The 27,966-nt window shown below is 54.8% G+C and overlaps 2 protein-coding genes across 3 annotated transcripts in view; one reads left to right on the top strand and one right to left on the bottom strand.

Annotated features, from left to right (window-relative positions):
• Positions 1 to 116: 116 nt before the first annotated feature.
• RRAS (RAS related) lies at positions 117 to 5,057 on the top strand. 2 transcript variants are annotated; one of them, XM_002829571.5, is made up of 6 exons: positions 117 to 365; positions 3,217 to 3,304; positions 3,421 to 3,523; positions 3,620 to 3,728; positions 4,498 to 4,616; positions 4,690 to 5,057. In XM_002829571.5, the coding sequence occupies exons 1-6, from the start codon at positions 213 to 215 to the stop codon at positions 4,772 to 4,774; spliced, it is 657 nt and encodes a 218-aa protein (XP_002829617.1). In that variant the 5' UTR covers positions 117 to 212; the 3' UTR covers positions 4,775 to 5,057. The 2 variants fall into 2 exon arrangements, with proteins under 2 accessions (XP_002829617.1, XP_009231169.1); XM_009232894.3 differs by having other exon boundaries at positions 126 to 365; positions 3,217 to 3,310.
• Positions 5,058 to 13,979: 8,922 nt separating this feature from the next.
• PRR12 (proline rich 12) overlaps positions 13,980 to 27,966 on the bottom strand; it is a 35,416-nt gene continuing 21,429 nt past the window's right edge. The window contains exons 7-14 of the mRNA XM_054540979.2: positions 26,657 to 26,773; positions 26,297 to 26,430; positions 24,347 to 24,819; positions 20,069 to 20,194; positions 18,716 to 18,813; positions 15,438 to 15,584; positions 15,228 to 15,323; positions 13,980 to 14,962 (exon numbers count right to left, since the gene is read on the bottom strand). Coding sequence (XP_054396954.1) covers positions 14,816 to 14,962; positions 15,228 to 15,323; positions 15,438 to 15,584; positions 18,716 to 18,813; positions 20,069 to 20,194; positions 24,347 to 24,819; positions 26,297 to 26,430; positions 26,657 to 26,773 — 1,338 coding nt within the window. The 3' untranslated portion in view covers positions 13,980 to 14,815. The remainder of the gene's footprint in view (positions 14,963 to 15,227; positions 15,324 to 15,437; positions 15,585 to 18,715; positions 18,814 to 20,068; positions 20,195 to 24,346; positions 24,820 to 26,296; positions 26,431 to 26,656; positions 26,774 to 27,966) is intronic.

Below are 27,966 nucleotides of genomic sequence, written 5' to 3'. Positions count from 1 at the left end.
GGAATTCCCCTTCGCAGCGAACGCCGTTCCCTTTCCCTTATTAACATAGCTCCTCCCTTTCTTTGGCCCGTCCCCCTCCTTAAGTGTCCGGAGACGCGAGCCCTCCTTGCCAGAGCTCATGATTATGCAGTAGCCTCATTAGCGTAGCCCGCCCCCGGGTCCCGCCCGGCTCCCCCGCAGGCGGTAGCGAAGGCAGCAGCAGCGGTGGCGACATGAGCAGCGGGGCGGCGTCCGGGACAGGGCGGGGGCGGCCCCGGGGCGGGGGACCTGGGCCCGGGGACCCCCCGCCCAGCGAGACACACAAGCTGGTGGTCGTGGGCGGCGGCGGCGTGGGCAAGAGCGCGCTGACCATCCAGTTCATCCAGGTAGTGGGCCCTCACCCGGGAGGGTGTCCCCCGGGACCCAGAACTGAGCCCTTGGGGGGATCCCCGAGACCCCTTTTCCCCCTTGACCCATCACTGAGACCCTCCTATAAGGCCCTCTAACCTTAAAAGATCCCCACAGATTGTAACCTAAACTCTTGGAGAGCCTCCATCCCCTGCACGGGGCACCCTTCCTTCTGCACTCGCATCCCGAGACCCACCATTCCCTCTCCCAGTGCCTAAGACCCCGCTTACCTGCTGACCTGGCTTTGAGCACCTCCTGGGAGCAAGCTAAATATAAAACACTCACCCCTTTCGGACCCTAAGCACTCCCAGGACCCCCACCACGCCCTCGGTGCCACCTTCCACCACCCTGAGCCCTATCTCCCCCAAATCTCAGTCCCCAACTTCCTCTCTAAGCCATTGAGAGCTTTCCTGGGAGAATGCCAGTGCCCAGCACCTTTGAGATTCCACCACGTTCGATTCTTTTTTTTTTTTTTTTTTTTTTTTTTTGAGACAGAGTCTCACTCTGTCGCCCAGGCTGGAGTGTGGTAGAGTTGGTAGAGTGTGGTGGAGTGCGGTGGAGTGCGGTGGAGTGCGGTGGAGTGCAGTGGTGCGATCTTGGCTCACTGCAACCTCCACCTCCTGGATTCAAGCAATTCTCCTGCCTCAGCCTCCCGAGTAGCTGAGACTACAGGCGCGTGCCACCATGCCTGGCTAGTTTTTGTATTTTTTAGTAGAGACGGGGTTTCACCATATTGGACTGGTCTGGAACTCCTGACCTCGTGATCGGCCTGCCTTGGCCTCCCAAAGTGCTGGGATTACAGGCATGAGCCACCGTGCCCGGCCCCACGTTTGATTCTTAGCCCCTTCCATGGCCACCCCCAGAATCTAGAAATTCTACCCAGACGCCAGCCCTGAGACTTTTCTGGGACTACCCAGTCCTAAAAGAGTCCTGCTCTCCGACCCGAGATTTAAAAAGAGATCCTGCCCCTTGGCCATTCCAGAAATCTCCAAGACCCCAAGTCCTGACAATCCCCCATTCCTGGAGGCCCAAACCTCCACTCTCCCACCCCACCCCCAAGGAAAACCAGCCCCTCCTCCATCCCATGCTTTCTCCACTGCAACTCCCTGAGCCCCTCTCAGAAACCCTGAATAGCTCTCAAATCATCTCCATGGAAGAAGCCCCCAGATTCTTGGCACCTCCAGAAAGACCTACTCCTTGGGAGTTTCTCTGACCCTATAAATGAACTCAATGTTTCTAAGACTGTATATACTATAACCTCCCAAAACCCCTGAGCCACCTCCGGGCTGGCTCCCAGTTCTCAGCCCTGAGCTTCTCACGCTGTGCTCTGAGGTCACGCCCCTAGCTACCCCCAGAGCCACCCTCCAGGACAAGCCCCTCACCAAGCACCCCTCTAACTGACAGATGCAGCCTTCAGACCCCTAGCCTCCAAATCACTCCCTTTCCTGAAATTCCACCCCAGCCCAGGAAACCTCCTCCCCATTCCTGAGGGAGGTCCTCCCCGCTTCAAAGAAATCCTAGAAAAGTGTCTTGGCCTGAGATGCTACCACAGAGGCCCCAGGGCCCCAGGACATCCCTGTCACCCCCACCAAGAGACCCCTTCAAGGGCCTGGGAGGGAGCCCTGCTTGTGTAGAGAAAGGCCCCAGCCCTGGGCCCCTTGCACCCAGAGGCAGTCCCAGAGCTGGCCAAAGGCCTGGCTGGCGGCGGGCAGGACCCAGGCAGGAAGGCAGGGGCCGGGGCCCGAGGGTGGGGCAGCCTCTCCGCAGCCGGATTGGAACCGGGACCTTCCCCTGGGAGGAGACGCTGGAGGCCGCCTGAGCAGGAGGAGGAGACGGGGGAGGAGGAAGAGAGGGCGGAGGCAGAAGAGGAGGGAGAGATATAAACAGGCAGTCTGGACAACAACGCCTCCGGTAACTGATACATTCAATATTCAACGGGGATTTGCTCTGAATCTCGCCGGTGCTGGATGGAGTGTAGTGCTGTTCTTAGCTTCCTTTTTCAAATGAGGAAACTGAGGCTCAGAGAGGGGAAGTGATTTGTTCAGTGTCACACAGCTAGGATGTAATCACGATGTGGGACATGTACCTTATACCAAAAAGAGAGGACTAGGAGTGACTCAGAGAGAAGAAGACTGGTAGGAAGGGTGGGGGGCCAGGAAAAGGGGGGCAGGGGAGCAGCTACCCAAAGAGAAGGGGACAGAGACCCAGAGAGAGAGTAATAGAGACTCAGAGAGACAGAGGGGACAGAGACCCAGAGAAAAGGGGGCAGAGACCCAGCAACAGGGACAGACATTTGGAGAGAGAGAGGACAGGGCAGGGCACAATGGCTCACACCTGTAATCCCAGCACTTTGGGAGGCCCAGGCGGGCGGATCACCTGAGGTCAGGAGTTCGAGACCAGCCTGACCAACACAGCCTGAACGACACATCTCTACTAAAAATACAAAATTAGCCAGGTGTGGTGGCGCATGCCTGTAATCCCAGCTACTCTGGAGGCTGAGGCAGGAGAATCTCTTGAACCCAGGAGGCGGAGGTTGCAGTGAGCCGAGATCTCGCCATTGCACTCCAGCCTGTGCAGTGAGCCGAGATCTTGCCATTGCACTCCATCCTGTGCAACAAGAGTGAAACTCCGTCTCAAAAAAATAAAAATAAAAAAAAAGATTCAGAGAGACAGAGGGGACAGAGACCCAGAGAAAAGGGGGCAGAGACCCAGCAACAGGGACAGACATTTAGAGAGAGAAGGACAGAGACTGAGAGAGGCATCCCAAGGGCAGGGCTTCGTCCTGTCTGCCGGGGCACTGCAGTAACTATCCTCTCCCCACCCCGCCAGTCCTACTTCGTGTCTGACTACGACCCCACTATTGAGGACTCCTACACGAAGATCTGCAGTGTGGATGGCATCCCGGCCCGGCTGGACAGTGAGGGCAGCGAGGATGGATGATGGATGGGGGTGGTGTCAGTGGGGGCTGAGGGCTCTTGGGGGTGACTGGGGGGAGCCTGGTCCCCATGATGGCCCCTCTCCCTGTCTCTGCAGTCCTGGACACCGCGGGCCAGGAAGAGTTTGGGGCCATGAGAGAGCAGTACATGCGTGCCGGCCACGGCTTCCTGCTGGTGTTCGCCATTAACGACCGGCAGAGGTGACAGGGGTTGCCGGTGGTGGAGCAGTAGGTGGGTGTGGGGAGGACCCGGGCTCCGCAGCTGGCTGGACCTCATGCCTCCGGCTTCACTCGCAGTTTCAACGAGGTGGGCAAGCTCTTCACGCAGATTCTCCGGGTCAAGGACCGCGACGACTTCCCCGTTGTGTTGGTCGGGAACAAGGCAGATCTGGAGGCACAGCGCCAGGTTCGGGACACCCCTCTTTCTGGGGACCCCAACTCAATCTGGGAGGCTCCTTCCAGCACACCTGTCCCCCATCAGCATCCCCCTCTGTTCCTGCAGTCCTGTGACTGCCACTGTCACACAGCTCACCTAGATGGGTTACCCCCAAACCGGACCTTCAGGGTCCCCAGCATCACCGAGCAGAGAGCCTAGCATGCAGGTGTCCTCAGGAGAGGCTGCTGGATGGAACAAAGGACATTCACCCCCGGTCCGCCAGCTCTCTTTGCCCGTTCCTCGCGTTCCTCCCTTCCAGCCAACCTCCCACCAGCCCCAGCACTTCCCCTGCTCATGGCCGGCCCCCTCCATGGCTCCCCAGTTCCTCCCCAGGTGCCAGATGCCCCTCACAGTTGCACCCCTCCTTTCCCTGCTCCCATCACTTCCCCCACGACAATGATTTCCACACAGAATTCATCCATTTGGTGAAGGCTTTGGGGATTTCCAGGCTTTGGGGCTCCGCTGGCCTCTGCTGGGAACACCCTGACTTCCCTGCCTGCCCACTCCTGGTTATCTAAGGCACAGCAGGGCAAGTGTCCACGAAGCCCACCCCCATCCCTTACTTAGAGGACACCAAGCCCCTGCAGCATCTCCCTCCATAATCTCTCAGGAGCTCTTCCTCTTTGAGTTCTCACAGTGGGTCATCTCTCCTAGAGTATCCAGCCTGCCTGTCTGTCTCTCTGGCTGCGGTCACCCTGAGTGCAGAGACCTGACTCCCCCGTGTCCCCCGTACCCCCAGGTCCCCCGATCAGAAGCCTCTGCCTTCGGCGCCTCCCACCACGTGGCCTACTTTGAGGCCTCGGCCAAACTGCGTCTCAACGTGGACGAGGCTTTTGAGCAGCTGGTGCGGGCCGTCCGGTGAGCCGAGTCCCCTTCCCGTCATCCTTGTCCCCAGCCCTTCCACTCCAAACTCACTGGCGTTTTCCCACAGGAAATACCAGGAACAAGAGCTCCCACCGAGCCCTCCCAGTGCCCCCAGGAAGAAGGGCGGGGGCTGCCCCTGCGTCCTCCTGTAGCCCAGGCAAGAGAGAAGCAACCAGCACAAGCTCTCGGGCTAGCTGCCTTCGCACCTTGCTGTGTGACCTGAGGCCCTCACTGAGCCTCAGTTTCCTCATCTGGGTCTCCCAGGACACATCACATACCCACCATTACTTCCTGGCCTCTTCTGGGCTGCTGCCACTGTGTGCCTTCTGCCAACACCTCCTGTCCCCACCTAAGCCTGGTGGGGGTGAGGGGCTCCGGGTCACTGCTGTATATAACTCCCCTCCCCCAGAAAAATAAACGTCACTGCCAACGTCAGGAGGTGCTTTCTAAAAAGGTAATGAGGGTCGGGCACTGTGGCTCACTCCTGTAATCGCAGCAGTTTGGGAGGCCAATGCGGGAGGATCGCTTGAGTCCAGGAGTTTTTGACCAGCCTGGGCAGCATACCGAGACCCCCATCTCTTAAAAAAATGGGTGGGGGAATGAACTCTGGGACGGTGAACGAATTAGGGCACACATGTTCTAAGGCCTCCCTCCACCTAGAACCCTCGCATCTAGAACCTATTGCTTGGGGAGGAGCAGAAGAATCTTATAAAGCAGAACCAAGTGCCTAGACCCCCACTTTCCCTTCAACAGGGCGATTCTACCCTTTATTGTTTGTGTGTGTGTGTGTGTGTGTGTGTGTGTGTGTGTGTGTGTGTGTTTTTGAGATGGAGTCTCACTCTGTGGCCAGGCTAGAGTGCAGTGGCGTGATCTCAGCTCACTGTAACCTCTGCCTCTCGGGTTCATGACCTTCTCCTGCCTCAGCCTCCCGAGTAGCTGGGACTATAGGTGCATGCCACCACGCCCCCAGCTAATTTTTTTTTGTATTTTTAGTAGAGGCGGGGTTTTACCATGTTAGCCAGGATGGTCTCAATCTCTTGACCTTATGGGTATTTTCTTGGGATAAACTTTGAACATCTGATGAAGGAATTTTTTTTTTCCTAGAAAGTTATAGAATGTGCTCTTCAATATGGTAGGCAGAAGCTACATGTGGCTATTTAAATTAAAATTAAATAAAATTCGGCTGGATGCAGTGAGTTATGCCTATAATCCCAGCATTTTGGGAGGCTGAGGTGGGTGGATCGCTTAATCTCAGGAGTTTGAGACCAGCCTCGGCAATAAAGTGAGACCCCCCGCCCCCATCTCTACCAAAAATACAAAAATTAGCTGGCTGTGGTGGCACATGCCTGTAGTCCCAGCTACTCAAGAGGCTGAGGTAGCAGGATCGCTTGAGCCTGGGAAACAGAAATTGCAGTGAGCCAAGGTGATGCCACTGCACTCCAGCCTGGGCGACAGCAAGACTGTCTCAAAAAATAAATAAATAAAAAAAAATAATAATAAAAATAAAGGCCAGGCGCGGTGGCTCACACCTGTAATCCCAGCACTTTGGGAGGGCCAGGCGGACGGATCACCTGAGGTCGAGAGTTCGAGACCAACCTGACCAACATGGTGAAACCCTGTCTCTACTAAAAATACAAAAATTAGCCAGGCGCAGTGGTGGGCGGCTGTAATCCCAGCTACTCAGGAGGCTGAGACGTGAGAACAGCTTGAACCCGGGAGGCGGAGGTTGCAGTGAGCCGAGATCGTGCCATTGCACTCTAGCCTGTGCAACAGAGTGAGACTCCATCTCAAATACAACAACAACAACAACAAAATAAAAAATATTTTAATAAAACTTAGTTCCTCAGTCAAATCAACATTTCAAGACCTCAGTTGTCACATGTGGCTAGTGACTTTTTTTTTTTTTTTGAGACAGAGTCTCGCTCTGTCACCCAGGCTGGAGTGCAGTGGCAGGATCTCCACTTGCTGCAACCTGTTTCCTGGGCTCAAGTGATTCTCCTGCCTCAACCTCCTGAGTACCTAGGACTACAAGCGTGTGCCACCATGCCCGGCTAATTTTTGTATTTTTGGTAGAGACGGGGTTTCGCCACCTTGGCCAGACTGGTCTGGAACTCCTGGCCTCAAGTGATCCGCCCGCCTCCGCCTCCCAAAGGGCTGGGATTACAGGCGTGAGCCACCGCGCCCAGCCTCTAGTGGCTATCTTAATAGACAGGGCAAATAGACAACATTCCTATCATTGCTGAGTGGGCTATTGGATAGTGCTTTCTAGAACGTTCCAATAGAACGTTCTAGGACATTGGAGACAGGCAGCAACTCGGCTGGGTGTGGTAGCTCACGCTTGTAAGCCCAGTACTTTGGGAGACTGAAGTGGGTGGATCACTTGAGGCCAGGAGTTTGAGACCAGCCTGGGCAAGAGCTAGACTCTGTCTACAAAAATAGAGACAGGGAGCAACTGCTACAAACCCTGCCTGTCCCACTCTCACCTTCAATGTATATCGAGAAGGGACAGGTGGGTGGAATGGTGTCCAAGCAGCCGTCTGGCAAGTCCTCATTTCCAGAAAGTTCCCAGTGGCACTGACATCTGAATCTAAACACTTAATCCAATTTGGGGTTGGTGTGGACATCCCCCATCCAACCCCCTATTCTGTCCTGGGAGAAGCAGAAGTGTCCGGTGTCTTAAGGCCACAGTCGGTAAGTGGATGACACACTTCAGTCTGGAAGCCCAAAGCCCATCTGTGTTCTAGGAACACTTCGTTTTTTACATTTTATTTATTTATTTGAGACAGGGTGTCACTGTGTTGCCCAGGCTGGAGTGCAGTCGCATGATCACAACTCTGTAGCCTCAACCTCCTGGGCTCAAGCAATCCTCCTGCCTCAGCCTCCCAAATAGCTGGGACTACGAGCGCACACTTGGCTAATTTTTCATTTTGTTGTAGAGATGGGGTCTCGCTATGTGGCCCAGGCTGGTCTTGAACTCCTCCCTTTAAGCAATCCTCCTGCCTCGGCCTCCCAAAGCTCTGAGATTACAGGCATGAGCCACCGTGCCCAGCCTGGGGACACTTAGGACTCTCCCACATCCAACCTAAGCTCTGGTGGGGGGAGGGGCAGTCCTGCCCACTATTTGCTACCCTGGAAGGCTGAAGCCAACTGGAGACCACCGTCTACCCACCTCCCAAGCCTGTGTGACCGGCCATCTTTAAAGCCCCAAATCTACCCAACACACCAGGCTAAAAACCTCAACCGGCCGGGCGCGGTGGCTCATGCCTGTAATCCCAGCACTTTGGGAGGCCGAGGCGGGCGGATCACAAAGTCAGGAGATCGAGACCATCCTGGCTAACACAGTGAAACCCCGTCTCTACTAAAAATACAAAAAATTAGCTGGGCATGGTGGCGGGCGCCTGTAGTCCCAGCTAGTCAGGAGGCTGGAGGCAGGAGAATGGCGTGAACCCAGGAGGTGGAGTTGCAGTGAGCCGAGATTGCGCCACTGCACTCCAGCCTGGACGACAGAGCGAGACTCCATCTCAAAAAAAACCAAAAACAAAACAAAACACCTCAACCGAGATGTCCCCATGCCCTGAACTTGAGGCTCCACCTGACACCTATCAGCAGTCAACCATCTGCTCCCTATACCCAGGCCCTGATCCCTGAATGCTCTACTCGCACCCACCCTGGAACCTGCTTCCTAGTCCTAGGGTGGAGCATGGCCTTTGCATGACCAGGCTGCCTGAATTCAAATCCAGCTCTGCCACCTCAGTCTCATCTGTAAAATGGGGGCAAGTACAAAGCTACTTCACAGGGTGAGCACGAGGCTAAAGGAGACGATTGCAGAGGAGGAATGAGCCCGGCGCATACTAAGTGCTCACCATCAATGACTGTGGCCGACATGTCTCCATTCTGCCCCAGAACCATGAATGTCCCGCTGTATCCCGGATTAGAACACTGATTAGCAGGCTGGGCGCAGTGGCTCACGCCTATAATCCCAGCACTTTGGGAGGGCAAGGCGGGCGAATCACCTAAGGTCAGGAATTCGAGACCAGCCTTGCCAACATGGTGAAACCCCCCTCTCTACTAAAACTACAAATATTAGCCGGGTGTGGTGGCGGGGGCCTGTAATCCCAGCTACTTGGGAGGGTGAGGCAGGAGAATCGCTTGAACCCGGGAACCCGGGAGGTGGAGGTTGCAGTGAGCCGAGATCGTGCCATTGCACTCCAGCCTGGGCAACAAGAGCGACACTCTGTCTCAAAAAAAGCAAAACAAAACAAAACAAAAAACAAAAAAAACCTGATTAGCTAAATATCCCTTTCCGGGTTCTATTATCACAGAATCTTTGGCCTGTTCTCAACCTTCTGCCCTGGGAAAAAGTACAGCTCGGATGTACTGTGTCACATGTTGGCTCTCTTCCCTGCTAGGAACTCTGCACACCAGGGGTCCACCCCTGCTGGATGGGGAGTGGTGGGGCTAGAGGGTGGGCAATGTTTCGATCAGTTTCCAAACAAGCTCTGACACTTCCACCTAAGCCCCAGCTGCGGGTACTTAGCCCCCAACAGGAAGGAGTCCTGTGCCAACATCTCTCTTCCGAGATCTCACCATCCACATGCCCCCTGCAGAGGATTGGAGTCTTTCCTGCACTGCCCAATGGGGCCAACTTCTTGGCTGAGGCACCCTGCTTCTAGCAGGACCAAGATGCACTTTGAGAAGGTGATTAAAGTTACGGCTTGCCTCCAGATGCTCAAGACAACTGGCAGGCCATTTTTGGAAGGTTTACAGACACCAGTGTCCCAAAGATCAACAGACAACAGCGAAAAGGCTGGCATCTCCCTAGGCACTGTTAGTGCCAGAAATTATGTATTCAGTTCCTCCCCTCCCCTGAGCTCTGGCAGGCCCTAGCAACAATTCTAAAGCTTTCCAGGTTTTGATGTCCCCATCTTTATTTATTTATTTTTTTTTTCCCGAGTTGGAGTCTCACTCTGCCGCTCAGGCTGGAGTGCAGTGGCATGATCTTGGCTCACTGCAACTTCCATCTCCCAGGCTCAAGCAATTCTGCCTCAGCCTCCCAAGTAGCTGGGATGACAGGCACCTGCAAGCATGCCCGACTAAATTTTTTTTTTTTTTTTGAGACAGAGTTTCATTCTTGTTGCCCAGGCTGCAATGCAATGGCGCAATCTCGGCTCACCGCAACCTCCGCCTCCCGGGTTCAAGCGATTCTCCTGCCTCAGCCTCCTAAGTAGCTGGGATTACAGGCATGTGCCATCACCCCAGCTGATTTTGTATTTTCAGTAGAGACGGGGTTTCTCCATGTTGGTCAGGCTGGTCTTGAACTTCCGACCTCAGGTGATCTTCTCACCTTGGCCTCCCAATTTGCTGGGATTACAGGCGTGAGCCACTGCGCCCAGCCATACCCGACAAATTTTTGTATTTTTAGTAGAGGCAGGGTTTCACCATGCTGGCCAGGCTGGTCTCGAAATCCTGACCTCAGGTGATCCATCCACCTTGGCCTCCCAAAGTGCTAGGATTACAGGTGTGAGCCACTACGCCCGGCCAATGTCCCCATCTTTATCTTTCTCTGTGTCTCTTCCTTTTCTGTCATGTCATGGACCTCTGTTAAGTTTCTCTAGATCTCCTGCTACAGGTCACAGGAGCTGCAGGCCAGGTGCTCCAAACTGGTTGTCTTCCTTCATTTTGACAAAAGCCCATTTAATGGATGGCAAAGGTGAAAATGGCGTCTGTTACCCAACCTGCCTGGTTAGTGCTGCAGCTGGGATTCTAATTTGGGCAGCTGGATACCAAAGGCCAATCACAAGGTGATTCTGTCCCTAAAGGGATGATTCCTGACCTCACCATCCACGCTCACAACACCCCACTCCCGGCCGAGCGCGGTGGCTCATACCTCTAATCAATCCCAGCACTTTGGGAGGCGAGGGCGAGTGAAGCACCTGAGATCAGGAGTTAGAGACCATCCTAACTCCTTTTTTTAGTAGAAACCCTGTCTCTACTAAAAACACAGAAATTAATTGGACGTGGTGGCACGTGCCTGTAGTCCCAGCTACTCAGGAAGCTGAGGCAGAAGAATGGCTTGAACCCGGGAGGGGCAGAGGTTGCAGTGAGCCGAGATTGCACCACTGCACCCAAGCTTGGGTAACAAAGAGACTCTGTCTCAAAAAGAAAAAAAAAAAAAAAAGAAAAAAGAAAAAGACTACTCCACCCATTTTCCATCCTGGAACTCTGACCTGGGACAACGCCAATCCTTCGGCCTCAATTTTAGCTTTTTTATTTTTTGTAGACATGAGGATCTCGCCATGTTGCCCAGGCTGGACTCAAGCAATCCTCCTGCCTTGGCCTCCCAGAGTGCTGGGATTATAGGCATGAGCCACTGTCACCTGGCATTTGGCCTCAGTTTGACAGCCTAGTCCAGGACCTCGAGTGTATGGCTTTCCATCAAAGGTGCCTATAGCACCCCCACATGCTATAGGCCACAGATCAAGCACAATAATGGTTTGTACTCAGCCCTCTTAACTCAATGATTCTAGAAAGTTCATGATCCTTTTTTAAATTTTTCAAGACGGAGTCTCACTCTTGCCCAGGCTGGAGTGCAGTGGCACGATCTGGGCTCACTGCAACCTCAGCCTCCCGGGTTCAAGCGAATCTCCTGCTTCAGCCTCCTGAGTAGCAGGCGCAAGCCACTATGCCTGGGTAATTTCTGTAATTTTAAGAGAGATAGGGTTGGTCGGGCGCAGTGCCTCATGCCTGTAATCCCAGCACTTTGGGAGGCTGAGACAGGCAGATCATGAGGTCAGGAGTTCAAGACCAGCCTGATCAACATGGTAAAACCCTGTCTCTACTAAAAATACAAAAATTAGCCGGGAGTGGTGGCATGCACCTGTTATCCCAGCTACTCAGGAGGCAGAGGCAGGAGAATCGCTTGAACTTGGGAGGCGGAGGTTGCAGTGAGTCAAGATAGTGCCACTGCACTCCAGCCTGGGAGGGAGACAGAGCGAGACTCCATCTCAAAAAAAAAAAAAAAAAAAAAAAGAGGGTTTTTGCCATGCTGGCCAGGCTGGTCTCAAACTCCTGACCTCAGGTGATCCGCTCATCTCCACCTCCCAAAGTGCTGGGATTACAACCGTAAGCCATGATGCCTGGCCTCATGGTCTATTGTTGACTCACCCATTAGGGTTCTCAAATGCTACTATCCATCCTCTAGTCTGAAACCAGGCTCTAAAATCTGTAACATGTGGCCAGGCACGATGGCTCTTGCCTGTAATCCCAGCACTTTGGGAGGCCGAGGCAGCCAGATCATGAGGTCAGGAGATCAAGAGCATCCTGGCTAACACAGTGAAACCCCATCTCTACTAAAAATACAAAAAAAATTAGCCGGGCGTGGTGGTGGCCGCCTGTAGTCCCAGCTACTTGGGAGGCTGAGGCAGGAGAATGGCAGGAACCCAGGGGGCGGAGCTTGCAGTGAGCCGAGATCACACCACTGCACTCCAGCCTGTGCGACAGATCAAAAAAAAAAAAAAAAAAAAAAAAAAAAAAAAAAAATCTGTAACGTGATGGTCTAGAGTTCAGATTTGTCCAACCCACCTTATTTTATTGTTGTTCTGTTTTGTTTTAGGCTTTTAGCAGCCTGAGGCCATAGTTTTTAGTTTCTGTCTCCAGTAATAAACAAAAAAGAGGGATGAGGAAGGGGCTTTACTGGTACAACAGAAACTAAGAACCCATGACTGTATTCTCTTCTTGGACACCCCTGGAACAATACTCAAGGTTCTACAACAATGAAGGTTCTTCCTCAATCTCACCTAAAAGGGCATCTGGAATGCTGATGTTCCACCCTCAAATCTCACACTGGGTCCCTACCCACGGACTAAGCCAGGGTTCTGGAACATCGGTGGTCCATCCATCCAGGCTCTAGAATGACAACAGCCTGTTCACTGCTTCATAGGCTGGGTTCTAAAATATTGCCAGTTGACCTCCACATTTTTTATTTTTTGAGATGGAGTCTCGCTCTGTCAGCCAGGCTGGAGTGGTGCAATGGCATGATCTCAACTCACTGCAACCTCCACCCCCCGGGTTCAAGCGATTCTCCTGCCTCAGCCTCAGCCTCCCATGTAGCTGGGATTATAGGCGCACGCCACCACGCCTGGTTGATTTTTGTATTTCTAGTAGAGACGGGGTTTTACGATGTTGGCCAGGCTGGTCTCGAACTCCTGACCTCAAGTGATCCACCCGCCCTGGCTTCCCACAGTGCTAGGATTATAGCCGTGAGCCACCGTACCCAGCCAACCTGCACATTTTTAACATTCTTGTTCTAGAACACGGTTCTTCAAACTTGAATGTGCTTGAGAATCCTCTCGGCATTTTACTAAAAAAGTGGGCTCTGATGAAGTAGACCAGAGCAACAGCCTGAGATTCTACATCTTTTCCTTTAAGGGAGGAGGGGAAACAGCCCTATTCGACCTGCCCTCTCCTCGTCTGCTGCCTGTGCCGATTCTACATTTCTACAAGCTCTCGGGGAACTCCGAGTGCTGTACCATGGACCACTCACTTGGATTCAAGAATACAGGACTTGAGGCTGGGTGCAGTGGCTCACATCTGTAATCTCTTTGGAAGGCTGAGGCTGGCAGATCACTTGAGGTCAGGAGTTCGAGACCAGCCTGGCCAACATGGCGAAACCTGGTTTCTACTAAAAATACAAAAATTTGCTGGATGTAGTGGTAGGCCCCTATAATCCCAGCTACTTGGGAGGCTGAGGTAGGAGAATCGCTTGAACCGGGGAGGCTGAAGTTGTATGAGCCAAGATCGAACCACTGCACTCCAGGCTGGGCGACAGAGCGAGACTCTGTCTCAAAAAAAAAAAAAAAAAAAAGAACTACAGGATTTGAGCTGGGTGTAGTGGTGGCATGCACCTGTAATGCCAACTACTTGAGACTGGGGCAGGAGGATCCTTTAAGCCCAGAAGTTCAAGGCCAGCCTGGGTAACACAAGGAACATAGGGCCAGGCACAGTGACACTTGCCTGTAATCCCGTCATTTTGGGAGGCTGAGGCAGGAGGATCGCTTGAGCCAGGGAGTTGGAGGCTGCAGTGAGCTATGATCACGCCACTGCACCCCAGCCTAGGTGACAGAGTGAGACCCTGTCTTTAGCTAAAAAACAAAAGAAACCCCCCGATGATAAATATTTGTTGTCTGAAGTCATTAAATTTCAAGGTGGGATACTCTGCCGTGCGGGGACACAGAACATATGCCAGCCTCAGGGCCCCCACTGCCCAGGGCTCTGGGAAGTCCCGTTCCAGACCCTCTGCCCCTGCCACCACTGCCACCCACCCCAGCGCCGCAGGACAGAGGCACTCCAGCCTGCTGGTAAAGTGTTTGCCGTTGGGTTTTCGTTTGGCTGGTTGTGTGTACACAGTGTATACAAGTTGAGTTGTACAGAAGCCCAAGAAAGAGCAAGAGACAAAGGGTGGTGGGAGCAGGGGGCGGGGTGGGGCAGGGGCAAGAACGGGGAGGAGGGGAAAGGAGACCGATAAAAAATAGAACCACATCCAGACAACAATGGTGGGTGGGCAGCGGGTGGGGGCCAGACACAGACAAATCGCTGTAGAAAAGGAGTGGGAGGGGCAGAGAGAGGGGACCCTTCTCCCCCCTCCACCTCCCCAAGCCCCTGCCCCAGGTATGTACAATAAATAAGATTAAAAATAATTAACAAGATGCGTTTTCCCCTCCCACCCGACGCCAAATGCCCTGGGGAGGGAGTGGCCTTTAGCAAAGATCTTGGCCTGCAAGGGGGACTTGAGGGGAAGGGGTCCCCCAGCTCTCTGAAGCCACCCCACCCCCCCAGCCATACATAGACTTTTCCTATACATTATGTACAAGGTGGAGGGGCGGGGGCTGTGGCTGTGGAGGCGGGGTCGGGGCAAGGGGAGAGGGAAACCGTTACTAAATAGACATTTATACATATATATAAATAATTTCTCTGTACACTCGAACAGTGGGAGGAATGGGGAGGGAGTGGAGGGGGCTCGGGAGAGGGGGGGAGTCGGACTTTGAACCCTGCCCTGGAGGTGGCAGCACAGACACACCCTGACCCATGACCCCCTTTCCCCGGCGACGGAGCCCAGGTGTTAGCTCCTGAGGACACGGTTCTGTCCCAATTCTCGGTTCATGGAGGAGGCGCCCCCCTCACAAGCTGGGGCGGGGTCACCCACAGCGGCTGTGGGCCTGTGCTTGGGCCAGCAGGTCACTGAAGGAGTCAAAGAGCTGTTCCAGCCACGGCTGGTTCCGCATGCACTGCTGGACCACCTCCTCCTGGCCCAGGTCCTCGGCGCCGCCCTCGATGGCCAGGGTCTGCAGGGGTCAAACATGGCACTGGGGAGGGTGGCACACCGGCCTCTGGGGAGGGAAGGGGCTGAGGCCTGGGGACTGGGGTGTCAGATGTCAGTGTCCCAGGGAAACCGGGGCTGGGGGCTGCATTCTTAAGTCCCAAGACAGAAGGACCTGAACTCTTGGGTCTGAGGCAGGACGGGGCTGGACTTGGACCCTCGGATCGATCCCAAGAGGAAGTCAAAAAGGTTGGAATCCCAGGGCGATGGGTGCTGTGGGTGGGGCTCACCTGGTCCCGGCAGCGCAGGAAGGTGTGGTATTTATAGTGGTGGAGCGAATGGTAGAGCGTGTAGTATCCCGACTTTTCCAGCTCAACCTTGAACTCCTGGGTAGGAGTGGAGATGCCTCAGCCCCTCCGGCCCGGCACTTGGCAGCCCCTCTCCTCCCTTCCCACATACCGCCAGCACTCCCCACTCCCAGCCCCAGCCTCAGTGCCCACCTGGGCTCTGACCACGCTCCTCTTGAGCTTGCTGAGCGTCTTGCGGTTGTAGGGTTCCCCGGCAGGCCGCAGCCGCACAGCCCCTTCTTCCGGAGAGCCCTCCCCACTCTGCTCCACTTGCAGCTGTGGGAACGTGTGCAGGGCATCCTGCGGGAAGCCGATGGGTCAGCTAGATGCCGCCCTGGCCCCACACATCCCAAACCCAACAGCCGGGGCTCAGATCCGTGCCTCAGTTTCCCCCAGGCTGCAGATCAGGAGAGACGATTGGAGTCTCCTCAAAGGACAGAGGAGGCTGGGCCTGTCCAGTGACGCTTCCACTGAGCTTTCTGGCCTGGCTCAGATTCTCAATGTCACCCAAAATTCTACCCCAGAATTCTCAGCCCCATCCTAACCATCTACCCCAGAATTCCCAGCCCCATCCTAACCATCTATCCCAGAATTCCCAGCCCCATCCTAACCATCTATCCCAGAATTCTCAGCCCCATCCTAACCACCTACCTGAGAATTCCCAGCCCCATCCTAACCACCTACCCCAGAATTTTCAGCCCCATCCTAACTACCTACCCCAGAATTCTCAGCCCCATCCTAACCATCCATCCCAGAATTCTCAGTCCCATCCTAACCACCTATCCCAGAATTCTCAGTCTCATCCTAACCACCTATCCCTGAATGCTCGGCCCCCTCCTAACCATCTACCCCAGAATTCTCGGCCCCATCCTAACCACCAACCCCAGAATCCTCAGTCTCATCCTAACCACCTATCCTATCCCAGAATTCTCAGCCCTATCGTAACCACCTACCCCAGAATTCCCGGCCCCATCCTAACCACCTATCCCAGAATTCCCGGCCCCATCCTAACCACCTATCCCAGAATTCCTGGCCCCATCCTAATCACCTACCCCAGAATTCTCGGCCCCATCCTAACCATCTATCCCAGAATTCTTGGCCCCATCCTAACCACCTACCTCAGAATTCTCAGTAACATCCTAACCACCCACCCCAGAATTCCCGGCCCCATCCTAACCACCTACCCCAGAATTCTCAGCAACATCCTAACCACCCACCCCAGAATTCTCAGCCCCATCCTAACCACCTACCCCAGAATTCTCGGCCCCATCCTAACCATCTATCCCAGAATTCCCAGCCCCATCCTAACCACCTACCCCAGAATTCCCAGCCCCATCCTAACCAGCTACCCCAGAATTCTCGGCCCCATCCTAACCATCTATCCCAGAATTCTCAGCCCTAACCTAACCATCCCATCTACCCCAGAATTCTTTGGTGTTTTTTTTTTTTTTTGAGACGAAGTCTCGCTGTGTCGCCCAGGCTGGAGTGCAGTGGCACGACCTTGGCTCACTGCAAGCTCCGCCTCCCGGGTTCACATCATTATTCTGCCTCAGCCTCACGAGTAGCTGGGACCACAGGCACCCACCACCACACCCGGCTAATTTTTTGTGTATTTTTAGTAGAGATGGGGTTTCACCGTGTTAGCCAGGATGGGTTGTTGTTGATCTCCTGACCTCGTGATCCACCTCCCTTAGCCTCCCAAAGTGCTGGGATTACCGACGTGAGCCACGGCGCCCAGCCATCTACCCCAGAATTCTAACTCCCGAGTAATAACACATACTTCTCAGACCTACTCTAATATCCTACACCGGGATTATCTACCGTAGTGTAACATCTCACCCACAATCCTCAGTGCCAGCCTAACAACCCATCTCAGAATTTGTAGACTAGATTCATATCCTCCAGAGTTTTTATAACTTAATGCTACCCAGAATTTTCCAACCCACCCAGCACTCTACCCCCAAATTTTCAGTCAGCATAACATTCCGGCTTAGATTTCTCCACACCAGTCTAAGAATCCATTCCAGAATTCTCAGTCACCCCAACGTCCCACCCATCATTCTGAGAAAACTATCTCACTCAAAATTCTCAGTCATATTAATATTTCCATATATATATATATATATATATATATATATATATATATATATTTTTTTTTTTTGAGACAGAGTCTCGCTCTGTCGCCCAGGCTGGAGCGCAGTAGCACGATCTCGGCTCACTGCAAGCTCCGCCTCCCGGGTTCACGCTATTCTCCTGCCTCAGCCTCCTGAGTAGCTGGGACTACAGGCGCCCGCCACCACGCCCAGCTAATTTCTTTTTTGTATTTTTAGTAGAGATGGAGTTTCACCATGTTAGCCAGGATGGTTTCGATCTCCTGACCTCGTGATCCATCCGTCTTGGCCTCCCAAACTGCTGGGATTACAGGCGTGAGCCACCGCGCCTGGCCTATTTTCTTTTTTGGAGACAGTCTTGCTCTGTCGCCCAAGCTGGAGTGCAGTGGTGCCATCTTGGCTCACTGCAAGCTCCACCTCCTGGGTTCAACTGATTCTCCTGCCTCAGCCTCCCGGGAAGCTAAGACTACAGGTGCCCACCACCACGCCCAGCTAATTTTTTTATTTTGAGTAGAGACAGGGTTTCACTTTTTTTTTATTTTGAGAGAGCCAGGGTGGTCTTGAACTCTTGACATCAGGCCATCCACCAGCCTTGGCTTCCCAAAGTGCTAGGATCACAGGCGTGAGCCACTGTGCCCGGCCTCCTTGCATATTTTCTAAGACTAACTTCCCACCAGTCATCTCAGCACCAGCCTAATAGCCTATCCCAGAATTCTTAGTACCAGCCTAGAATCCATCCCAGAATTCTCAGAATCACTGGAAGTCTTCCAGAATTCTCAAAGACAGAATAACATTCGATTCCAGAAGTCTCAGTTACCCTAACATTCTATCCCGGAATTGTCAGTGCCACACTAACATCCCAACCAGAATCCTCAGAGCCAGTTTAACACTGGATTTCAGAGCCCTGATAATTCCATCCCAGAATATCCCAGAAGGGAAATCATACAGATGACTTAACACTGAAGCCTGGGATCCTAATAGCCTGCACTGGACTCACGAAGAAGCCATCGGTCCAGTGCCAGCTTTGGGTGCAGGCCTAGTCTACGTTTGGCTCCACACTTGTTCTCCGCAACAACAGCCCAGCCTTTCACAACCACCCCTCTGCTGCCCCAAGGCCCACAGCTCCCCCCGACATGGGCTTCATGGCTGTTGAGAACCCAGAGATCTCCTGACAGTCCTGCCCTCAATTTTTCTCCCATCTGAGCCCAGAAGGACACTCTCCTTCCAAGGATCACCCCTCCCCAACAGCAGCCGACACGTACATGTCTTCTCCATGTGGACCCTGGGCCCCAGACACCCCCTGCCCAGACCCCCAGGCACCTGCAGGGCTGGGCTTAGCGACAGCCGCTTCAGGACTTTCTTCTTGTGCTCATTCAGCAGGCCGTCTATCTTCCGCATGGGAGGCAGGTACAGTTCGTCTGATGGACGAGGACACGGTATCAGGAAGGCCACAGCCTCACAAAGCGCTGGGGCCAAGGTGGGGTCATGGAGTCTGGGTCCCCAAATCCCCTTCCCACTCAGAGACAAAAGTACAGGCCCCAGCCCCTCCTCCTTCAGACCCAGGAGTCCAGGCCCCAGCTCCCTCCTCCTTCAGACCCAGGAGTCCAGACCCCCGCTCCCTCCTCCCTCAGACCCAGGAGTCCAGACCCCCAGCCCCTCCTCCCTCAGACCCAGGAGTCCAGACCCCCAGCCCCTCCGCCCTCAGACCCAGGAGTCCAGACCCCCAGCCACCTCCTCCCTCAGACCCAGGAGTCCAGGTCCCCAGCCCCTCCTCCCTCAGACCCAGGAGTCCAGACCCCCAGCCCCTCCTCCCTCAGACCCAGGAGTCCAGACCCCCAGCCCCTCCTCCCTCAGACCCAGGAGTCCAGACCCCCAGCCCCTCCTCCCTCAGACCCAGGAGTCCAGACCCCCACACCCTCCTCCCTCAGACCCAGGAGTCCAGACCCCCAGCCCCTCCTCCCTCAGACCCAGGAGTCCAGACCCCCAGCCCCTCCACCCTCAGACCCAGGAGTCCAGGCCCCAGCCCCTCCTCCCTCAGACCCAGGAGTCCAGACCCCCAGCCCCTCCTCCCTCAGACCCAGGAGTCCAGACCCCCAGCCCCTCCTCCCTCAGACCCAGGAGTCCAGACCCCCAGCCCCTCCTCCCTCAGACCCAGGAGTCCAGGCCCCCAGCCCCTCCTCCCTCAGACCCAGGAGTCCAGGCCCCCAGCCCCTCCTCCCTCAGACCCAGGAGTCCAAGCCCCAGTCCCTCCTCCCTCAGACCCAGAAGTCCAGGCCCCAATCCCTCCTTCCTCAGACCCGGGAGTCCAGACCCCCAGCCCCTCCTCCCTCAGACCCGGCAGTCCAGTCCCTCCTTCCTCAGACCCCCATCCAGGTCCAGCCCCTCCTCCCTCAGAACCAGGAGTCTAGGCCCCCAGCCCCTCCTCCCTCAAACCCAGGAGTCCAGGCCCCCAGCCTCTTCTCCCTAGGACCCAGGGACCTCCTCCCTCAGACCCAGGACTCCAGGCCCCAGCCCCTCCTCTCTCAGACCCAGGTCCAGGCCTCAGCTCGTCTTCCCTCAGACCCAGGAGTCCAGACCCCAAACCTCTCCTCTCTCAGATCAGGTCCAAGCCCTCAGCACCTGCTCCCTCAGACCGAGTCAGCCCCCACCCCTCCTCCCCAGGCCTCAGCTCACCATGCGTGTCCTCCAGGGCCTGGATCATGTCTGGGTCAAGTGCTGTGCTCACCAACATCTCCACGTAGCTCCGGTACATCTCCCGCATCGCCCTGGTTTTGAGCAGACGCCCAGGTACTGCCCGCTCTGCAGAAAAGACAGGACGCAGGCTCGTTATCCCAACTTCCTCTGAGACCACCTGTGTGGCAGACGCTGTTCTCAACACTGGGGACCAAAAGAGAAATCCCTGCTTTTGGGAGGTCCAAGTCCGCTAGGGAAGATTGACAGGCAAGCGCCAGTGCCACGTGCTCTTGTGGCAGAATCACAGGGACTGCAAGAAGCTCAGAGAAGGCCAGGCGCAGTGGCTCACGCCTGTCATCCCAGCACTTTGGGAGGCCGAGGCAGATCACCTAAGGTCAGGAGTTTGATACCAGCCTGGCCAACGTGGCAAAACCCTGTCTCTACTAAAAATACAAAAATTAGCCAGGCGTGGTGGCACACGCCTGTAATCCCAGCTACTCAGAAGGCTGAGGTAGGAGGATGGCTTGAACCCAGGAGGCGGAGGTTGCAGTGAGCCAAGATTGTGCCATTGCACAGCCTGGGTGACAGAGTGAAACTTGTCTAAAAAAAAAAAAAAAAAGGCCGGGCATTGTAGCCCATAAAGTGCTGTGGCCTGTAATCCCAGCACTTTGGGAGGCTGAGGCGCAGATCACCTGAGGTCAGGAGTTCAAGACCAGCCTGACCAACATGGAGAAACCCCGTCTGTACTAAGAAATACAAAATTAGCCGGGCATGGTGGCGCATGTCTGTAATCCCAGCTACTCAGGAGGCTGAGGCAGGAGAATCCCTTGAACCTGGGAGGTGGAGGTTGCGGTGAGCCAAGATCGCGCCATTGTACTCCAGTCTGGGTGACAGAGCGAGACTCCGTCTCCAAAAAAAAGAAAAAAACAAAAATACGGCTGAGCGCGGTGGCTCATGCCTGTAATCCCAGCACTTTGGGAGGCCAAGGCAAGTGGATCACCTGAGGTGGGGAGTTCGAGACCAGCCTGACCAACATGGAGAAACCCTGTCTCTACTAAAAATACAAAATTAGCCGTGTGTGGTGGTGCATGCCTGTAATCACAGCGACTCGGGAGGCTGAGGCAGGAGAATCGCTTGAACCCGGGAGGCGGAGGTTGCGGTGAGCCGAGATCGCACAATTGCACTGGCAACAAGCCTGGGCAACAAGAGCAAGACTGTCTCAAAAAAAAGCTCACAGGAGGCATCAGACTCACCCTTGTTCAAGGTCAAACAAAGGCTGAGCCTTGAGTGATAGCTCAGAGCACTTAATTGTGGCTTCACGTAAGTCTAAAGAAGCAGCATTGTTGGTTTCCAAAAGAGTGCATCCAGAGAGGTCAGATCATAAAGGGGCAAGGCTGAGGGAGGAGATGGGAGCTGGGATTGCACAGGTCAGTGCAGGCCAGCCCACACTGGGCCTCCAACACCAGGCAGAAAGGGCAAGGGCTTTTTCTGGTGGGTACTAGGGAGCCATGAGAGAACTGAAAGCAGGGAAGGGGTGAGAATAAGTGTAGAAAGATCCCTCCTAAAGCCAAGCAGGGGACAGACTGGAGGAGTGAGGCTGAAGTCCAGGCTGATGGACCAGGTAGGAACGAATGGAGGTGGGGCAGGGCTGGAAGCAGAGGACGAGGCTGAGCTGGGCAGGCCTGGGAAAGGGTGGAGGGGATGGGGGCGGGCAGGGCTGGGAGCTGCCCCGCTGTGGGGGCGACAGGTAGAAAAGGAAAAGAGGAAGGCCGGGTGCAGTGGCTCACGCCTGTGATCCCAGCACTTTGTGAGACTGAGGTGAGCGGATCGCCTGAGGTCAGGAGTTCGAGACCACCCTGGGCCAACATGGTAAAACCTCATCTCTACTAAAAATGCACAGATTAGCCGGGGCATGGTGGCGCACATCTATAGTCCCAGCTACTTGGGAGGCTGAAGCAGGAGGATCACTTGAACCCAGGAGGTGGAGGTTTCAGTGAACTGAAATTGCACCACTGCACTTCAATCTGGGTGACAGAGTGAGGCTCTGTCTCAACAAACAGAAAAAAAAAAAAGAAAGAAAAGAAAAGAAAAAGAAAAGGAAAAGAGGTGAGGATGGCTCCTGGGAAGTCTGGTCAGGTGACTGTATAGCCAGAGGTCCGGTCCCTAACATGGGGAAGCCAGGACACGGAGCTTGATGGGATTTGGGGGTGTTGGGGAAGGTCTGTGGGGTGGCCAAGGGCAGAAACAGGGCTTGGGCTCACTGGAAAGGGGTCATGACCCCATCAACAAGGCAAACAGCCGGTCAACAAGAAAGAAGGAAACTGGGACCCTGGACAACCCTGAAAAACAGCCATTCATTCATTCATTCATTCGTTCATTCATTTATTGAGACGGAGTTTCCCTCTGTTGCCCAGGCTGGAATGCAACAGTGCAATCTCGGCTCACTGCAACCTCTGCCTCCCAGGTTCAAGAGATTCTCCTGGCTCCGCCTCCTGAGTCGCTGTGATTATAGGCATGCACCACCACAGCCAGCTAATTTTTGTATTTTTAGTAGAGACGGGGTTTCTCCATGTTGGCCAGGCTCGTCTGGAGCTCCTGACCTAAGGTGATTCGCCCGCCTCGGCCTCTCAAAGTGCTGGAATTACAGGCATTGGCCACCGTGCCCGGCCGCTTTTATTTTCTATACATCTCCCTGCTACATCAGGGCTTTGTTGGAAAGAGAATTCTGCCTTCCTCCTTTGACTCGCTCTATTTCTAATCTCTGTTAAAACAGCTACCCCTGTACTGTGTGGCCCTGACCAGGTACCATCGCCTCTCGGTGCCTCAGTTTCTTCATCTTTTATTTATTTATTTAAGAAGTTATCCTTAGAGACAGGGTCTAATTCTGTCACCCTGACTGGAAAGCAGTGGTATAATCATACCTCACCATAGCCTTGAACTCATGGGCTCAAGTGATCCTTCTGCCTCAGCCTCCTGAGTAGCTGGGACTACAGGCATTCGCCACCAAGCCCAGCTAATTTTTAAAAATTTGTTTGTAGAGACGGGGGTCTCACTATGTTGCCCAGGCTCATCTCGAACTCTTGAGCTCAAGTGATTCTACCACCTCGGCCTCCCAAAGTGGAGGGATTACAGGTGCGAGCCACCACACCCGGCCTCCATCTTTAAAATGAGGATAATTCTACCAAGCTATCTCCCAGGGTTTATTAGGTAAAGGTCAAGTAAGCCTGTGTGCAAATGTTTAAAATGATTTCTGGTACATAGTAAGCACTCAACAAAAGTCAGCTGTTACCCTTACTGTACATATGTGAATATATATTTATTTTTGTTGTTGTTATTGTCATCACTAACCCGACTTTTTTTTTTTTTTTGAGACGGAGTCTTGTTCTGTCATCCAGGCTGGAGTGCAGTGGCCTGATCTCAGCTCACTGTAACCTCTGCCTCCTGGGTTCAAGTGATTCTCCTGCCTCAGCCTCGTGAGTAGCTGGGATTACAGGCACGCGCCACCATGCTGGGCCAATTTTTGTATTTTTTAGTAAAGCTGGGATTTTACCATGTTGGCCAGGCTGGTCTTGAACTCCTGACCTCAGCTGATCTGCCCGCCTTGGCCTCCCAAAGTACTGGGATTACAGGCGCGAGCCACTGTGCCCAGCCTAACCAGACATCATCATAAGCACTGAGGATGTGGCAGTGTGCTGGGCATACGTGGAGTAGACAGGTAGTGTCTACTAAAGACTGGCACTCTCCTATGAGCTTCGTCTATTATGAACCCATTTTACAGGTGAGGTCACTAAGGCACATGAGGTTATGCCTCTTTCTCAGGGTCACCCAGGGCCTCACAGGAAACCCCACCATCACAGAGCCTCCAGGACAGCCGCCTAGTCCCACATCTTCCTCGGCCCTCAAATCTTGCCTATTATGAGGCAGAACGCAGCACTGAAGAACAGAGTCCAAGGCACCCTGGGCTCAGTTGCAACTCTGGTGGGCACCCAACACAGACTGTGCTGCCCTCTCTTGGAGCCTCAGCTTCCTCATCTGTAGATGAGGATAACAGTATCTACCTACTAGGATGGGTGAAAATTACACAAGTTAACATCCATCAGGTTCTTAGGAGGCAGCCTGTCGTGTAGTTAGATGCCCCGTGACTGTGAGCTACTGCCATTATCTGTAACATACTGGCTGTTACTGTCCTGCCGAGGCTACCTGGAGCCCTCTGGACAGCCCTCACCTGTGTCCCTTTCCCACCCACCCCTGCAGCCCTGAGGCTGCCTAGGGCCTCACCGTCCTCGCTGGGGGCTCCAGGGGAGGACTCCGAGTCCGAGGAGCTGCCTGGTGGGCCCCCGCCTGCTGCAGCGTTGCCCCCTGCCTCCTTCAGCCATTTCTTCCTCTTCTTAGGAGGCGGTTCAGCCTTCACCTTGGTAGGCCGGGCTTTAGGCAGCCGGGATGTGGCAGGCTGTCCCGTGGCGAGGCTCCGCTCTGGCCGCGTCTGCCGTCCGCTGGTGGCCCGCTCACCCCGTAATGGCCGCTCCCCACGCGTCACCTTCTCCTTCTCCTTTTCCTTCTCGACAGGCCGCAGGAGGGAGGGCTTCTCAGGGGCAGGGGGCTCAGGCATGGCCGTCTCAGGTGTCTGCTCTGGGGGCTTCTCAGATGTCGTCTTTTCAGGGGTCTCAGGCTTGGGAGGTGGTGCTGGGGCCTTAGGGGGAGGTGCAGAGCTACCCCCAGCAGATGCGGGGTTCTTGGCCTGCCCAGAGCGTCTAGAAGGGAACAGAGAAGGGACTGTAGTCAGCAGCCCCCGAGAACCCAAATTCTCCTCAGGGCCCCTGCTCAGTGCCCTAGGCACAGGAACAGCTTCTCTCATAGTGTCCCCTCCTCTCTCTGGGTCTCTGTTCCCCTCCCTCTCGGGGTCTCTGACCCCCTCCCTCTCTGGGTCTCTGTTCCCCTCCCTCTCTGGGTCTCTGACCCCCTCCGTCTCTGGGTCTCTGACCCCCTCCCTCTCTGGGTCTCTGACCCCCTCCGTCTCTGGGTCTCTGACCCCCTCCCTCTCTGGGTCTCTGTTCCCCTCCCTCTCGGGGTCTCTGACCCCCTCCCTCTCTGGGTCTCTGACCCCCTCCATCTCTGGGACTTTGACCCCCTCCCTCTCTGGGTCTCTGACCCCCTCCCTCTCTGGGACTTTGACCCCCTCCCTCTCTGGGTCTCTGTTCCCCTCCCTCTCTGGGTCTCTGACCCCCTCCCTCTCTGGGTCTCTGACCCCCTCCCTCTCTGGGTCTCTGACCCCCTCCCTCTCTGGGTCTCTGTTCCCCTCCCTCTCTGGGTCTCTGTTCCCCTCCCTCTCTGGGTCTCTGTTCCCCTCCCTCTCTGGGTCTCTGACCCCCTCCCTCTCTGGGTCTCTGTTCCCCTCCCTCTCTGGGTCTCTGACCCCCTCCCTCTCTGGGTCTCTGACCGCCTCCCTCTCTGGGTCTCTGTTCCCCTCCCTCTCTGGGTCTCTGACCCCCTCCCTCTCTGGGTCTCTGACCCCCTCCCTCTCTGGGTCTCTGTTCCCCTCCCTCTCTGGGACTCTGACCCCCTCCCTTTCTGGGTCTCTGACCCCCTCCCTCTCTGGGTCTCTGTTCCCCTCCCTCTCTGGGTCTCTGTTCCCCTCCCTCTCTGGGTCTCTGACCCCCTCCCTCTCTGGGTCTCTGTTCCCCTCCCTCTCTGGGTCTCTGTTCCCCTCCCTCTCTGGGTCTCTGACCCCCTCCCTCTCTGGGTCTCTGTTCCCCTCCCTCTCTGGGACTCTGACCCCCTCCCTTTCTGGGTCTCTGACCCCCTCCCTCTCTGGGTCTCTATCCCCCTCTTTCTGGGTCTCTGTCCACCCCAGGTCTCTGTAGCCTTCTATGAGTCTCTGTCCCGTCCCGTCTCTGGGTCTCCTCTATCCTCCCCCATCTATGTCCCTCTTTTTCTCTGGGTCTGTCTCCTTCTCAGTCTCCGTCTCCCTCATGCCTCTGGTTCTCTGTCTCTGGGTTTCTGTCCCCCCACCTCTGGATCTCTGTCCCCCTCTTTCTGGGTCTCTGTTCCCCTCCTGTCTCTGGGTCTCTGTCCCTATTTCTCTCTGGGTCTCTGTCTCCCTCTCTCTCTGGGCTCTGTCCCCTCTCTCTGTCCCCACCCCCCACTCTCCAGCCTTCCCTCTTGCATGCTCCATCCCCATGCCTGTCGGCGCTACATACTACCTGCCCCTGTGTCCCCCATGGTTGGTACCTGACTGGCACTGGGGGCCGATGCCAGGGTTTCCGAGCACAGACCCTCACGTAGTCCTTCTTATTGACATTTTCCAGGAACTTTACATAGAGGCGCTGGTACCGATTTTTTGCATCCCCAAAATACCCCAAATACTATGGGGAGAAAGAGGCACATGAGGAAATTCTTCACACTGCCCAGCCAGATGGCCAACACCCCCGTGCCCTGGGCCACCATGGCAGCTGCTTGGAGCCTGCCGGCAGCAGGGGGCCCCCTTCCAGATACACTGTGGAGTGAGTAACAGCCACGCTAAGGGGAACCCCAGCTCCTAGATACCACGCCCCGGGGCCCCCAAGTCCTTGGTCCCCTTTGCAGGCTTACATTACTGGTGGCACAAAACTGCCTCTGGCCGTCCTTGATCTCCGGAGTGAATTTCTGCAGAAGGGCCTTCTGGACTCGCCAGATGGGTGGGGGTTCGCGCCCCGTCTGCAACGCCAGCTGAGGAGGAGGGGTGTGGTGAGGCCAGCAGGGTCAGTCCTCATTCCTGTACCTACTGCCCCTATGCCCTGGTCCACTGGCCTCCCTCACCATCCCCTTAGAGAAAAAGCAGAGACGTAAACAACAAATATCTTCTACCCCCATGATGTGTTCAGCTCTGTGTACAGCTTGAACTTGACCCTGTCGCCTCCTGCCCACCCAGTACCCTGGATCGGGCTGCTCGTTCTTAGGCTGTAGAGTTTGAGTCACTATTGCTTTACAGTGTGAAAGCCCAAAACTTCCTGTGTGACTCAGAGTAATGACAATCTTTGAACACCGCCTGCTATTTACTGTGCTGGACAGGAGAGTACGGTTGTGAGCAAGACGTCCTGTTGTGGTCTGACTGTCACTGCCCTCATAATTCTCTTTTTACTTTTTCTTTTTTTGAGACGGAGTTTTGCTCTTGTTGCCCAGGCTGGAGTGCAGTGGCACAATCTCAGCTCACCGCAACCTCCACCTCCTGGGTTCAAGCCGATTCTCCTGCCTCAGCCTCCTGAGAAGCTGGAATTACAGGCATGCGCCACCACACCTGACTAATTTTGTATTTTTAGTAGAGACAGGGTTTCTCCATGTTGGTTGGGCTGGTCTTGAACCCCGACCTCAGGTGATCCACCTGCCTTGGCCTCCCAAAGTGCTAGGATCAGAGGCGTGATCCACCAAGCCCAGCCAAATCTCTGTTGCTTATAAGCCACCCAGTCTATGGTATTCTGGTACAGCAGCCTGAGGGGTCTAAGACACTGAAAAAGCCTTTTCACAGAGGTAATAACAGAGCTAATGAGACAGACAAGCAAATAAACAAAACAGGGTGAGTTTGTGGCCTGTGCCAAGAACAGGCAGGTGAGGTTACCTGAGACCATTTCATCAGCATGTCCACAGCAGGGAAGACAGAGCAACGGGAAGGCTCCCTATCTCTGCTCTCCCTGCCCCACAAACACCTGAACACCAACCGCCACCACCCTGCAGTTTGTGTATGCCCCAGCTGGGCGATGGCAACTGATGGACGTGAGTCACACTGAGCATGTGACCTTCAGGACTAAAAGGGCAGCAGAGGCGCCAAATATGGACACAAGAAATAATAGTACAAGTCATAAATGTCCTAATGCCAATTCCCTGGAAACTATAGAAGCCTAGAGGAGGGGCCTCAGATTTCTCTT

The sequence above is a fragment of the Pongo abelii genome, chromosome 20, assembly GCF_028885655.2.
Source record: "Pongo abelii isolate AG06213 chromosome 20, NHGRI_mPonAbe1-v2.0_pri, whole genome shotgun sequence".
NCBI lineage: Eukaryota > Metazoa > Chordata > Mammalia > Primates > Hominidae > Pongo > Pongo abelii.
This window is presented reverse-complemented; position numbering and strand designations above follow the sequence as displayed.